Source organism: Acanthaster planci, linkage group LG05 (assembly GCF_054643075.1).
Source record: "Acanthaster planci isolate LZ-2023a linkage group LG05, COTS_SCS, whole genome shotgun sequence".
NCBI classification, from domain to species: domain Eukaryota; kingdom Metazoa; phylum Echinodermata; class Asteroidea; order Valvatida; family Acanthasteridae; genus Acanthaster; species Acanthaster planci.
This window is the reverse complement of record NC_141781.1, coordinates 9723850-9738250: the sequence shown is the minus strand read 5'-3', so window position 1 is coordinate 9738250 and position 14401 is coordinate 9723850. Positions and strand designations below refer to the sequence as shown.

At 41.4% G+C, this 14401-nt stretch overlaps 1 protein-coding gene across 5 annotated transcripts in view; it reads left to right on the top strand.

Annotated features, from left to right (window-relative positions):
• crtc1 (CREB regulated transcription coactivator 1) overlaps positions 1 to 14401 on the top strand; it is a 70781-nt gene that overhangs the window by 7355 nt on the left and 49025 nt on the right. For all 5 annotated transcript variants that reach the window (XM_087136498.1, XM_087136497.1, XM_022249489.2 and 2 more), the window contains exons 3-4: positions 2473 to 2586; positions 13877 to 13935. In XM_087136498.1, the coding sequence (XP_086992624.1) occupies positions 2473 to 2586; positions 13877 to 13935 (173 nt within the window). The remainder of the gene's footprint in view (positions 1 to 2472; positions 2587 to 13876; positions 13936 to 14401) is intronic.

Here is a 14401-nt window from a genome sequence, read left to right as displayed (position 1 = left end):
AAACTTTGCTTTTCATCGAACACTTCCGAAGGCCCATTTACATAACTACTGTATGGTGCACCAAGCTCACTAGGTTTCATTTAATTCAAGAAAATTGCAATTAGTCTTCTGTTATGCTGCCATGGTTTGATCAATTCACCATGCGGTACTACTAGCCTTGTCTCAAGGCACATGTGCGGTTTCACAGACTGAATTCCCCACGTGTGCAATAAGCATGTGTGAGTATAAACTTGTTTGTGACTTTAGATTTCATTGCTAGTATGGTGTAGGTGTGAACGGCCAATGTGTGTACATGTACCATACGGCGCCGCTGCTCTGTGGTGACCGCCGCTGTGCTGTGGTGACCACTGCTGCACAATTGGGGCTCCTGCACACCGTAGAGCTTGAAAGTATCAGTACTGGCATGGATGACCCAATCATATGGTGGAGTGGTGCAATTTAGCATGTTTCCAGCATAATTTGTCCATTACAAGCAAGCATTTTAAAAGGGTTTGGGAGGCATTTATTTATAGTACTTTGTGGAAAGTTTTCTTTACTTTTTAAGCCATTCTTAGTGGGAAATTTTGCAAGTTCCGTTTCAAGCAGTGGATTCCGTTCTAAAGTGTTGATTCGGCAAATTCTGACTGTTTTCTGGAATGTTGGAAAAAATCATTGGCTCTATAGATGTACACGCATCTGCAATTACCAGTAGCTTGAGTAACTCATGATATCTGCAAGTTTTGTATTGATACAAAACTTGCTTTGTGACACCCACAAAGTACCTCTCAGAGTCTGTGTGTAACACATATGGGACATGAAAAATCAGTGACATTGCAGTGTTTTTTTCACTTCGAAAGAACGCGGCTCTGTGGCAATAGTCTAGGAGTTAGGCCCAAAATGCCCGTTTTGCTATGTTGAAGTAAAGCACTTAATTAGGCGACTCCTTTGCTTCCCAGATGTCATCCACACAGCATGTGGTGAGGTTGGTAGAGGTGGACATTAACACTGAGAAAAAGATTCACACCTCACTTGAGAATGAAGTCTTGAGTAATCAATTGATTTCACATTGGAAGGCGTTTACATTCTTCTCAGCTTCAGCCCTAATCATGAATTTCAAGATGTCATGAACATTCTGGGGCTGGAGTACTGAAGCCAACATGCATCTTGACTAACCAAACAACACTGGAATGCAAAAATTCATTCACAGTATGTTGATTCCTCCCCCTCCCTGGTTTTTTTTTTTATCATGGGGGCTCCACATTTATAAAACAATTTGCCCTGCCGGTGTGATTTATCAAGTCGCACATCACACATGCTCAGTGGTTTATTCTGGGTTTATAGGCTGATCTGTATCAGCAGGTTTTATGATGCTTGCTTTGGTTTCCAATGCTGTATGTTATAATCGTCTGTAGTAAATCTGCAGCCAAAGACAAGATACCAGTAGGGTAGTTAAAGACATAGCAGAACTTTCATTTTTCAATGTGAAACCACAAGCTTCCAGCTGAATTTATCTGGCCTTCTGCATGTTTGTTGCTCATTTGAGTATTTCTTGATACTGTTACTAGTACCATACCCTGTGTGAGTGCAATTTTTATTTTTAATGTCATTCATTCACTGGCGCTTTTCAGTTTTCACCTTGAACAGTAAATCAATAATTTTCTGTATATGAATCTGCGTGTTTTGGATTTGATACCTATACATGTACGTGTAAATGTAGATTATAAATCTCTTAGCTTAATTTATGATTAATTGTTACTGTTTTCATCATGGTGGATAAGTGTACTTCTAAAACAGTGTTTAGCCAATTTAGCCAATTTTAGCCAATTATCAGCTGATGTGTGAAAAGGAAAGGATATTTTTTCCGGTACATTATGTAAATTAAAGAATATTACAAAATGTTTAAAACACTACCTGCACTTGAAATACTCTAAAAATCAGTCCAGTTTTGAATCATTATAAAGATGAACAAATAAATTGACTGGAGGGGATTTGAACCTGCGACCTCTGGAATACCGGTGCTATACCAACTGAATTATCCAGCCCTACATTGTACATGTACATTAGTGGCACTTCCCATTTGTCAGTCTCTTTGTTTGGGGGCACTAGGCACAAGCAATCAAGAGGCAGTTTTGAGCAAAATTTTTCAGTCTCTTTGTTTGGGGGCACTAGGCACAAGCAATCAAGAGGCAGTTTTGAGCAAAATTTTGTTGTAAATATTTCAGGTACACTGTATTATGAACTTGTGATGGAAATTTGCACTGTTATGAAAGAAATCCATGACTGTGATGTTCCTTCAGAGGCACCATACTTACATGTATATTACATTTAACTATGGCACGTATGGGTGTCAAGATACACTGCAATAGTCAAATTGTTCCTTTTGAATCTTGACTAAAAATGTTTAATTACTTAAGGTCACCTCAAACACACTGATACTGTATTAGCCTTTCAACAGGAATTTTTGTAACTGGATGTATTTTGCTTTGGTTTCAGAATGCATTGCATAGTTTAGAAGATATCAAAGCTGCAACCAGCAGGTCGCCGGTCGGTGATAATCGAGTGTACCGTTCACATCAACGAAGTAGTAGTGGACACAGATCACGCCACATATCCTTTTGAAATCTTCATTTCAGTGAACATTGCTACCTGCAGGAATTGTTTGTTGTTTTGTCTGAAGAGTTGCTCGAAGTGCATGACATGTACATGTACGTCCAAGAAAGTTATACATGTACTTTGACACAGGACACGTCGTTATTTTTGAGAAATCTCGACTCTTTTGCAAGCATGAATGGCTGGTACAAACCTACATGTGCATACATGTATCAGCCTGAACTCGTAACTTTAGAGGCCCTTTTCCAGTGACATCCTGGCAGCCTTGAACCTACTTGCCAATATGTGTATCAGTTCGGCAGTCAGAATCCCTTGCCACGCACCGTGTCTTTTCTTACAGTGTTACATGGTTTTATGGCAGGAATAAAGTAACACAGGAAGATGCAAGGGAAGAATATTTATTTGCTCGCCTACTTGTAGATACATGGACATGGACATGTATGTACATACTGTACATGTATGCATCTGTGTTGATTTTCCACTAGCCAGTTGTTTTGTTCTGTTGCCCATTGTAATCGCGCCTCCTTAGTTTTGGAACTCCCATCACCCACCATTGAAATCATCTCAAATTTTAAGTCAAACCAAAACCTTTCATATGTGATGTGCCGGTAGATTTACTTGCACTCTTACATGTACATGTAAAGTACATTGTGTACGTTGGCTATATTCGTTGGCATTTAACCTCAGCCCCAAAGGATACATGGAAAATTGAACACATATATCACTGTGTTGGAATTATCGGACTGAAGACTTTCATTGGCCTACATGTATTTGGCTACCCCGTGAAATTTTAGATTTGATGAAGCTGAGATTTCTTTCATACCACCGGTACATGCACCACTATCTCTTGTTAGTAGTGAAGCAGTGAGGGTTTGAATTTCACAAAGGCAATGACCAGGTGGCCTGAGAAGTCCTGTTATGATTCCAGACAACAGTTTTTCATTTGTTGTGAGTGGAATCTAGTGAGTGAAAAGTGTTACGTGTACAGTGTTCAGAGCGTGAAATTACCGTCGAACATCGGACATTTTCCGAGCACTTGTTGTGTTTGTCCGAACAAAATCAAAGATGCTCGGACAGATTGTGCGACCAACATATCAATAACAGTTTTTAAAATATCAACACAATATATGGGATTATGGCGTCTGATTTATTATCAGTTTTGTGTTAGAATTATGTTAATTACGCCCAAGGTATTCATCAGGGCTGATCGTTCATCATCAGCCCATTTCACCTAGTGCCACGCGTGTATACATGTACTTTACTTGCACAGACATGAAATCGCCCCATAATACTTTGCGCAGTCACAGTGGTGAAAACATGTGCACGAAACTCTATGCATTAAATGAAGCTGCTCTAGTTCCCGCCGCGCCGCACCTGTGCAAAGGATGCATGATGGAACTGTAGCAATCAGTACCAGTCTGTACTGTACATGTACTGAATGTACTGTACATAAACACTCTTCATCAGCCCTACATGTCGCGAATGCAAAAAGGCTGCAAGCCGGAAAGACATCGATGTTATGCTGCAAGAGGTTTTCTGCAAGTTAATTCACATAACTTGGTCTCTTATTTATGTCTGTATTTTCTGTGTTCATGAGTGTAATTTGAGGTTGTTCTGCTCATGGCGCAAGGTTTAACGTCCGCTGGTCTGGATGCATGACACATGCTTACCACGCGATACACGGATATTGTTGGCCAGTTAGCCGTCGTGACTGCCATCATGATTGTGTGAATTGTTCATAATTTTCTTGTGAATTGCAGAAATTTTTACATAGACATTAAGACAGGTGTTCATCACTTTCTGAGATACTTTTGGAGGCCGTGGCCCCCGCACTGATGCCATTCAATCAACACAAAATTTCCCTCAAACAAAAAAAAATGTTCCGACCTACCGACCCAATTTTTGAGAGGCGCGCATGCACAGCACAACAACATCATGTTTTTTTTTGGCCTACATGTTAAATAACAATAGTCGTGGATTCGGAGAAATCTTTGGCAAGTGTTGATCCCGTTCGAGCAAGCAAATTTATGACATGGCCTGCCTGATCGCGCAAAAAAAAAATCATCGCAGCCTGCGCCCGAACAAGGATTGCTCAATGCGGCTGTGTGTGCGGTTCTGGTAGGACCAGAAAAAAAAAGTGAATTTCGACCCCTGACACTGCACGTTGCAACTCTACCTTTATATGGCAGATCAAAAGCTGGTAATGGCAGAACAAAATTGATTGTGTTATGACATTTTGTCTGAGCACTTTTTTGGTCTAATTTCGCGCTCTGATGTTCCTGTACATGCACTGTCAGTCAGAGGGCGGAGGTTTGCCTGTACGACTGCAGATAGATTCACATTTGAAAGTTTGTTGACTTCATCCCATGGCCCCATTTTGTGTTATGACGATAGAGAGGTTTATTTCTTAACTTGGTTTCTTTCTGAAGGGAGTGAACATGTACATGTAGACTCCTTTCAACTGGTACTTGGTGACTGTTCCTTTGATGTGGCAAGGAGCCATTGAAAAACATCAAGTGTAATCCCTCTAGTCTAGTGTTGTCAGTCCATACGTACATGTACACGTGTACCTACATGTACATAGGTACGTGTACCGGTACATGTACTAAGCCAGCTGTTCAGATACAGTTGTGATACATTGTACATCATGGTGCATAGCCACCAGTCTGCAGGTAGTGTTCTTCATGTATGAGTGAGTTAAAGTGATTTGGAGGATTAAAAATATCAATACTTCTAACCAGCATGATTTGTATTCTTGGGATTGTCTGAGGAAGTGCTGGGAAAGGAAACCAACAGAAAAAAATATTTAGGGGAATACAGACAATTTATTTGTTTCCACTTCACTGCCAGGGTGGGACCCACCTGCTTCATAATTGGGGGCCAGTGTTCCTAAATGGGGTCAGCCGAGTGGAAACCAATGCCACTGTAAATGCATCTGATATTGCCACAGTGTGTCCTGCCAGCTGTAGCCGATGTTGTCTGATGGATGGACGTCTTGTAAGTACTCCAGAAATGAGCAAGAGTGTGCTTAATCGTTCTTTTAGTGAGAAATTCTGGTGTGTGGTTGGGCGGCAGAGGATTGAGTGAACAGTTCAGTGAGTTCAAAAATACCTCCCTAGGCTACCAACTCTGAAAGTGCACAACTTAATTAACCCAACCTCAATTACCCGTCGGGATGTGGCCCCTCCAGAATTGATAGTTAATCCTGCTGTGAGGTGCATTAATTGCACAGCCTGTCCTCTAAGGGGTAATTGCCGAAACATTGAAACGTGAATCATGTACATATTGCCACCGGAGTTCAGGTCTGCATAGTAAACTATTTAATGCTACTGCACATGTACTTGTACTTGTATCGGATTTTAGTTACACACCAGCTATTTTGATATTCACGTTGCATAAGTTTGCAGAGATGCATGATCATTAGACTTCAGCATTGACCTGTTGACCTGCTTGTGTTATTTGTTCATGTTGGCCTCATTCTGATGAGCAAGTCCATCAGCTTGAGATACCTGTACATGTATGCGGCACACTTGTGTACCGGTACATTTAAATTTCACTTCCTGCGCACCTGCTTTTCACAGAATCACATGTAATACATGTTGACGCATACATGTAGGCAGGCACTACAAATTGTGTGAAAGTTTTCTTTTAATCATGTGAGAGGAAAGTATATTTCAGCATTGCAGTGCCCAGTTGCTGTCACCTTAAGTAGGCTTGATTTTCTTGGGTTATGAAGCATTACAAGATTCATGGGGTGCATGTTACATGTACATGTGTATACATGTACATGTACAGTATCTGCCCTCCCCCAGTTCATTTGATACATACATGTACAGGTATATGGCTAGGACAGGGTTTTTTTGGTACCCCCTAGTATGTGATTAGCCATGTTGTGTTTGTTGGTTGTTGTCTGTGAAATGTCGTGAAACTGATTTTATAAGATCCGGACTTTGCATTCTCCCAATTTTCATTTTTTTTTATGCATGCTTTTCATTGACTAAAGGTAAGAAACTGTTCATTCATGTACTGCAGTTTGAGTGAACTAATGAGGATACATGTAACTACAGGGCAAAGCTTTTCTTGGCATGTAACTGTCCCATCTACCGTACATGTATGGATGTTACATCCCACTGAGTGTATCTTGCCCAAATGCCTCAAATTACACGTATGTACATGTACAATAAGTATTTCAGTTGTATGTACATTGTAAATCCGTTCTTAGGCGGTCAAGATCTGAAAGTTGAGGGGGGTGGGGAGGGGGGTTGGAGAGGGGGGTTGGAGAAATCCCTGTTGTGAGAAAAATTCTACTCATCAAGCCAACCTTGGTTCTTTGTTTAGCAGCATACCCTAGCAGCTTAGCCACGTTAGTAGCGCACCAACTTAGCCACCTCTGGTACCGTACTAGTATAGACATTGCCATCTCAACAACTAGACAACTTTATATTTACCGCCGGAAAATCTTTTGCCTTGTGAAACAAGCCATTGTACATGTACATTTATTAGAAATGTTCCTGTGATGTTTGTAGATTTTTCTCTCTGACCCGCATTTTGCGCGTCCCCCTCCCCCAAATTTTGATGCTGTGCTCTGTATACACTTTTTTTTCAACAGACAGACATGATACGTGTAGAAAACTACACATAGTATGCTTTGTGTATGATTTGAATAATTTATGTTGGGCTCATAATCAAGGAGTGTATTCACAAATTATACCCATGATTGTACAGACACTCGCCCCCATGTGTCAGTGATACATGTACATCCGATAAAAAGTAGATTCAGGGCATGTTCTGTTACTCAGTTGTCACAATGCAGACTGCCAATTTGTCATTTTCTAAAAGGGATTGGCAGGTAATCATCCATCAATGTTGCATTTTTATTGAGAAGAGATGACTTGAAAGCTCGTTGCCGTTTTGCAGCTGTGGTGCTGTAAATCATGGGAATGAGTCTGCTGTGTAGGCCCACGTGCACAATCATGACTGACCTCTTTTCCTTTGAGAAATTAATAATGCTTCTGATAGAATGCCTTTGCCACCGACATTTGCCAGTGTACCGCTGCTGTAGTTGGAAGTTGAGTATTTAAATTTGACTTTCTTGCTTTCTGTCTTATCTAAAAAGATGAGTGAAATTAAAAGGGCAAAACATAACATATGAAATGAAATAAGAACATACGCAATTATGAATTGTTGGTAGCGATTGGGTTTTCAAAATGTAAACAGCCAAGAACAAATACCTGTAATATAACAGTGTGACTCACAAAAGAAGAATTAACCCCACAATCTACATCTTTTCTTTCTTTTTCATTGAGAGGCCATGCAGGAGCGGGTGATATCAGTCAGTAGACTTTCCATAATTTTTCATCAGTGTGTAATGAAAAAAAACTGAAACTAATGATTTCGTTTATGAAGAACCTCGATGCAGCATTGGATCAGTTTACATACCCTTGGTGGGTTTTACGTCGGACTGTATGAAGCGAATTCAGAATCTGGTCATAATATTCAGGTCATAATCTCATCATTTGGTTTGTCCACCCGCCTCAAGTATATTAGATTTACCTGTCAGTGTTAGAATTCCAAATGTTCTTTGTGAATCTTTGCATCCCCGTAACAAGAATATCAATCCAACCACGGATTCAGTGTCCACAACACATGTACACGTATGACTTTTGCTTGGAGTCGATCTTGCCGGCGTGTTTATCAAAACTGCCGAGTGTATGATGCGGCATGAGACTGCCATTGTCCACTTATTATTTTGCCGGCGCTGCAATTCTCCCTCGTCCCCAGTGTCTTCTCATCCCACTGTAGTATCTGGTTACTGGCGCAGGAGCGAAAGACCGGGCTTGAGTTTCAGCCTGCGACTAGCAGCGTTGGACACAGACAAAAGTAAGATGAAGCCCACTGCTTCTCTCACTATGAGTACCAAGGAACGTGCTCTAAAGGCTTTTCATTGGAGATTAATTTCACTTTCTTCACTCAGGATGGGGGATCTTATCTTTGTGGTAATTCAGTTTCCTTGGCAACCGTTTTTTGTATTTTAAATGAATTAAGAAAAATACAAACGTGTGTGTTCTTTAAAAGTTGTTTTCCTTGAGTGCAACTCTATTTACACACATCTGATTCTTGTTACCAAATATACATTCCTCTTGGGTATACCTTTCCATATATCCAGAGCAGAGTTGATTTTCAACATGCTGCTAGTTTTTCGTCCATTCAAATGTTAATCAGTAATGATACCATCTCCATTCCCTGTTGGTGACCAAACTTTACATGTACATGTATGGGAAAATACTGAAATACTTGTGTGTGGGCAGAATAACGACAATGCAAGCTGGCAGGTCGTAGAAATCAAAGTTGCTCGGCAATGTGCTGGTTTCCCTCCCATCGTTCAGTGTCTGCTACTGTATTTGCTCATTGTGTCTTTCATCTGTGATGTCTGCCGCCTGTACATGTACATGGCGTTTGTTCAAGTTCTGCGCTGTCGAGACCACACATGCAGCTGTGGTGACCATGCAGCTAACGTCACTTAAAGTTTTTCATTCGTCAAATTGATATGCCGCCATGTTCTTGGAGTGGTACATGTTGTCGACACGTGGGCACTATGGGGCTTACGTACACATACTTTTTGGCACTCACACTGGACGAAAGATCTATGGAAATCTTGGTTCAGATTTGAAGCTAATCTTTTGCAAATAGTTCAAATGTTTCTCAAACAAGAAAGTTATTTTAGTGTATTAAAAACACATACAATCGGCTGTATTCACAATGGTGAACAAACAGCTACAGTTGTGTCTTTAAAAAGCATATGTCAGTTAAAGGTCCTGAAATGTCAGCGCTAAAAAGCCAGAAAACACTTTGTGAAATAAATATTTTGGCAAGGCTTTTTCTGTTCAAAATCAAACAGGGACAAGTATTCCACAATTTCCAACGCTAGTTTGTTTATTTTCTACTTTTTTTGGAGGGGCCTCCAGAGGCATTGAAGTCGGAAGTCTTCCCTAAAATGTTGGTACACCGAAAATTAGATGTAAAATCATGAGAAAGATCAAAGTGCTGACTTGCACCTCATCAGTTGTGGGAGATCGTAATTAGTCATTTCTCTCCCCATCCCCCGGGGCTCATGCTCTAGTATTCCTTCATGATGGACACAAATTTGTATGAGCATTGTACATGTAGATGGATTAATTACCGTTGGTTATCACTGTCCATGTTTTCATGTTGTGAATGCTTTCATGAAATTTTGTATTGTTGGAGACATTCATTACCAAGGGCAAGTGTATGCATACAGCACAAGTGTGTGGGTCACAGTACATGTACATGTACATTGTTACTAGGGTCCTTTTTTTTCTGTGCATTTTGGAGTCAGTCAACCCATTTATGCACGAGCTGAAATGACAGAACTTGAAACGGAAATATGAATGTGAGATTCCACATTGGCCACATCTGCAGAGGTTACAAAAGATGAACTGCATGCTCAGATGCATGTTCATAGCCTCAGCACACAAAAGGGGAAGGTGCATTGCACTTTTCTCTCATCAAATAGAGGCTTTTGAGAAGGTGGTGGGAACAATGAGCACATGTAGTACAATTACCTTGACTTCCACCGGCATTGTTACGTAAACTTTCTTTTTGTTTGTGAAGTACGATTAATAATGTCTAAATTTTCACTTCCATGTGAAATTGTCCTAAAATCAGACATGGTCATACACTACCTGAATCTTGACTGTGTGTGATACCCTACATGTACATGTCCATCTAACATGCCAGCATGTAGGACTTCAACTTCAAGGCATCAGTCATGTCATTGGTACATGTACTGGCACATGTACAATGTATGTGTGGTTTGGAACAGTACTGCTCCACACTCACTTGTACAATGTACTTTATGTTGTGACTTACATGTACAAATCTGTCCTATTTGAGACCATCTTCTTTACATACGCTGTGTATCTAACGAGTTAGACAAGTGGGAGGAACTGTGTTCATCAGTGCCACAGGTACAGGGAGTCAAACTTGATGAATTTTGAAGTGCAAAGAGGACACTCTATTTCACCATGCCACGGTTGTGAACTAATGGCTTGTGCGCCAGTCAGCACATTGGCGAGCCTGACTCTCGCAGGTTTTAGTTTTTCTCTTTTAGAATATATTTTGGCCGGTGTATACCCCGATGATGTCCTGCAGGAGGTGTGGATGGATTGTACAAGAGATGTTGGATGGATTGCACTTGTAAGCACAAGCTTAAATCGGGGAAGAATTGGCTCCTAATACCAAGGCATGCATGTATGAAACGTAAGTGTGGTGCAGTTTTGTGTTCTAAATACCTGTCGGACATCATTCTGTGCATCGAGTGTGCTCCTTGGTGATGCTAATCCTTTATGTTCTCTGAAACACTGCCTTGAAAAAAAAAGTAAAATGAAATGCACAGTACATACATGTATATTTCTTTTCTGAAGTACAAAGTGACGTCAGTGTTTTCAGATCCATACATTTTGGATTACTTATTCATTAATGGAGGCAATGAGACATGGACTTGTTGCCATTTTGGCTGTTGGCATACAACTGCATGTATAGTATATGGTATTTACAGCACTAAGAAGTACAGGGCACAGTTTACCCCAGCACCAATGTAAGCAGGAATATACATGTAGTAGGGTGATGCCTGTTTGGCACTTCATAAGGCCACGTATGATTTAACCCCTTCACGCCGGGACGCGTTAAAACACGCCGTAAAAATTGAGATCCTCAGCCGGCTTTTCAGCTATCATTCTCGGTCCACGCTCGAGCGAACACAGTGAAAGAAGGCAGACCCTGGCTCTTGTGTATATGGTGATTGGCCTTTGTGTGTAGCTCAGAAATGAAAAGACCGAATTTGCATCATAACCACCAGCTCCACAATAGTCCCCACTTTGAAAAGAGGCAACGGGAATGTGGAAGCTTGAGTAGAGCCGCATGCCACCGAACAATCAGCCTTTTCACCGTGTAATTCAAAGCGTGCAGAGCACGCTGGGCTACAAACCGAGAATTTGCGGTTTGGCAGGTGGCCTTCGTGGCGAAGCGAGGCTGGAATTCTTGGAGTCGGCTTTCGGAAAGAAATTCCCGTCGAGAAGGTGTTAAGGGTTTCCACGGTGAGATGGCACTCGTGACTGCACAATGTGATAGACCCTTCTCTCTGGAGTGAGTAGGGTTCTGAAAAAGAACAACTGATGTTAGCCTGAAATCTAGGGTGTGTAAGCCCTCATTTTCAATTGGAGGTGGAAGATTGTAGGGGCTTGTTAGCTTCGATGAACTGTGCAGTATTGTGTAGTAAGAATTTTGGCATTGCGAGAACCTATCTACATGTACAATGTGTATCTGCTCTGGTTGTCATCAAGAATACGTAGATCCCTCCTGGAGGCTTGAAAGTTCACGGTCATTCTGCTCAGGATACTCGTCTTCCTCTTGCCTTGACGGGCAGAAACATTAGACTTCCTCTGAAAAGGCATTTCTGACTGAGCATCACTGCTCATCACCCCATCGTTGCAAAAGGGAGGTAAAATATCCCCAGCCTTGCATGCTGTAGGCTTAGACATGTTGCTGTGACAACCAGGTGTGTTTGTTGCAAGGGGAGTATTGTAACCATCATTTCTAAGTTGGAACAATAGAGATCATCGTATAAAGCTAGAGGTGTCAGGCCTTTTCATTTACGTTACGCGAAGTTAGCCCCAAACCAACGCGACATGTTCAATTAAGCTGTTGTGTTGTGGCTTACTTGCTCACTTGGTCCAGTCCAATTGTTTGTGAGATAACAAGTGTGTTCGTTGCAGTATCAACTTAGGTGTGTGGCATGCCTTGGTATGCATTTCACATGTACAATGTACGCGCACATGTACATGTAGGTGTCTGCGAGCCTCCAAGATGTTCGTGCACTATCGTTCAATTTTACATGCCCTGTGTCCGCCTTCTACCTGGTAGTTTTACACCCGATCTCTGTCGTTGGAACTTGCATTTGTTGCAGAGAGGGTCTAACACTCTCCTTGGCTTAAAGCACCTGTGATTTATTTTGGTCATTTTACTCATTTGTATCCCTTGGTGAAGAAAGTAAATGAACGGTTGAAAGCTTGTCACTACCGGCACATGTACACTAAAATACACCGCACACACTAGGGTCTTCCTGAATTTGATACCAGTTAAATGTGCATTTGGAAATGTGTTTGAGTTTTGTCCAACAAGGTCCTTCTTCCCTCCTACCAAGTTTGCAACGTCTGTATGTGCTTAAACTCTTTACAACTTCACATATGTACATGTACAGTAACAAAAAAGCACCTGTGTCATTACCAAAGTGAAAGGGATGTGACATATCTTTGCTTTACACATGATATTTCACACTCACTCCACACTCACACGTGTGCGTCTCACCTTTATATGGTACATTTTATATGCTTACTGTAAAGTACATTGTACATGTACATACTCTTGTATGTGAGTACCTTGATTAGCCCTTGTTCATATGATATCCCATGATCTAACTTTGCATTATACAACGTACAACGTACATGTTTTTTGCAGTCTTGGCAACCTGGAAAGGCATTGTGTTCTAACTGATCTCTTCCCCTGTCAACTGGAACAGGTTGCTGAAAGGGTCTTTGCATCTGCAGTCCACTTGTGTCAGACAGCCACCTCTAGCAGGGGTGTGTCTGGTCTCCAGTCCACTGTGTCAGACAGCCGCCTCTGGCAGGGGTGTGTCTGGTCTCCAGTCCACTTGTGTCAGACAGCTGCCTCTAGCAGGGGTGTGTCTGGTCTCCAGTTCACTGTGCCAGACAGCCACCTCTGGAAGGGTGTGTCTGGTCTCCAGTCCACTGTGTCAGACAGCCGCCTCCAGCAGGGGTGTGTCTATGTACATGTAGTGTCCTTACACAAGTCGTGGTCTATACGCTGGCTCCGACTTAGCTGAAACAGAAAACCTAGGTGTAAAGTATGAAATCTAAAGAGAAACTGCCTGCAACACTGGGCCTGCGGAAGCTTTTGTTTAGAAATGTGCAGGTGTGTGTAGTGGTGACCAGATGAATTTACAGGCAGCGAAATCCGGCGGCATCGCGATGGAACAATTAATCTGCACTGTAGTTTGTTTACTTTCATACCGTGCTGAACACATTATGTGCTTGCAGCAGTCACTAACCTGCATGTCATTGTAGTCTTTCTTTAATGTAGGAGCAAATGATTGTGCGGTTAAATATTTCCCAAGGTAGCCAGAATGATCAAAAAAGCAGATTGAAGGGATGCTTTGATAATGCAGATTGTTTACCTTAACCTGTCACACGACACAGCACCGTACCAGACGCCATACCTGTCACCACCCAGCGACACAAGCTGGAGGAGGTAAGTAAACTTTATTTGCATATATTCAAATTATTGATTGTGATTTTTCTTTTGTGTAAAGGATTATTTCCTGCTGTCAGGTTTGGGGTAAAACTTGTTATCAGATTTAATGGCCCTGTACTCTTACATTATTTTCATGCTTATTGAGTTTTTGCAGTTCAGGCGTGGAGGAACATGTACACTTACAGTGTACATATGCATGTAAAAATAGCAAGAAGAAAATGGTATTTGGAAAGCTTGAGACCTCGATGAATAGCAGTTCATCCGGTAGAGTTGGACTGATTCTGTTAAATAATTTGGAATGCCTGAGCAAAACTTAATAGCTTTGGTGCATGACACACAGAAAAATCAGAGCAGAATATTACTCCGGTCTGTGGTGAATTTTTAGAAAATGAAGCAAGCCACGGATCTGTCGTATGAAACCTTAACCGTCACTCACTATCTATCTTTATCTGTTCGTTCTTCC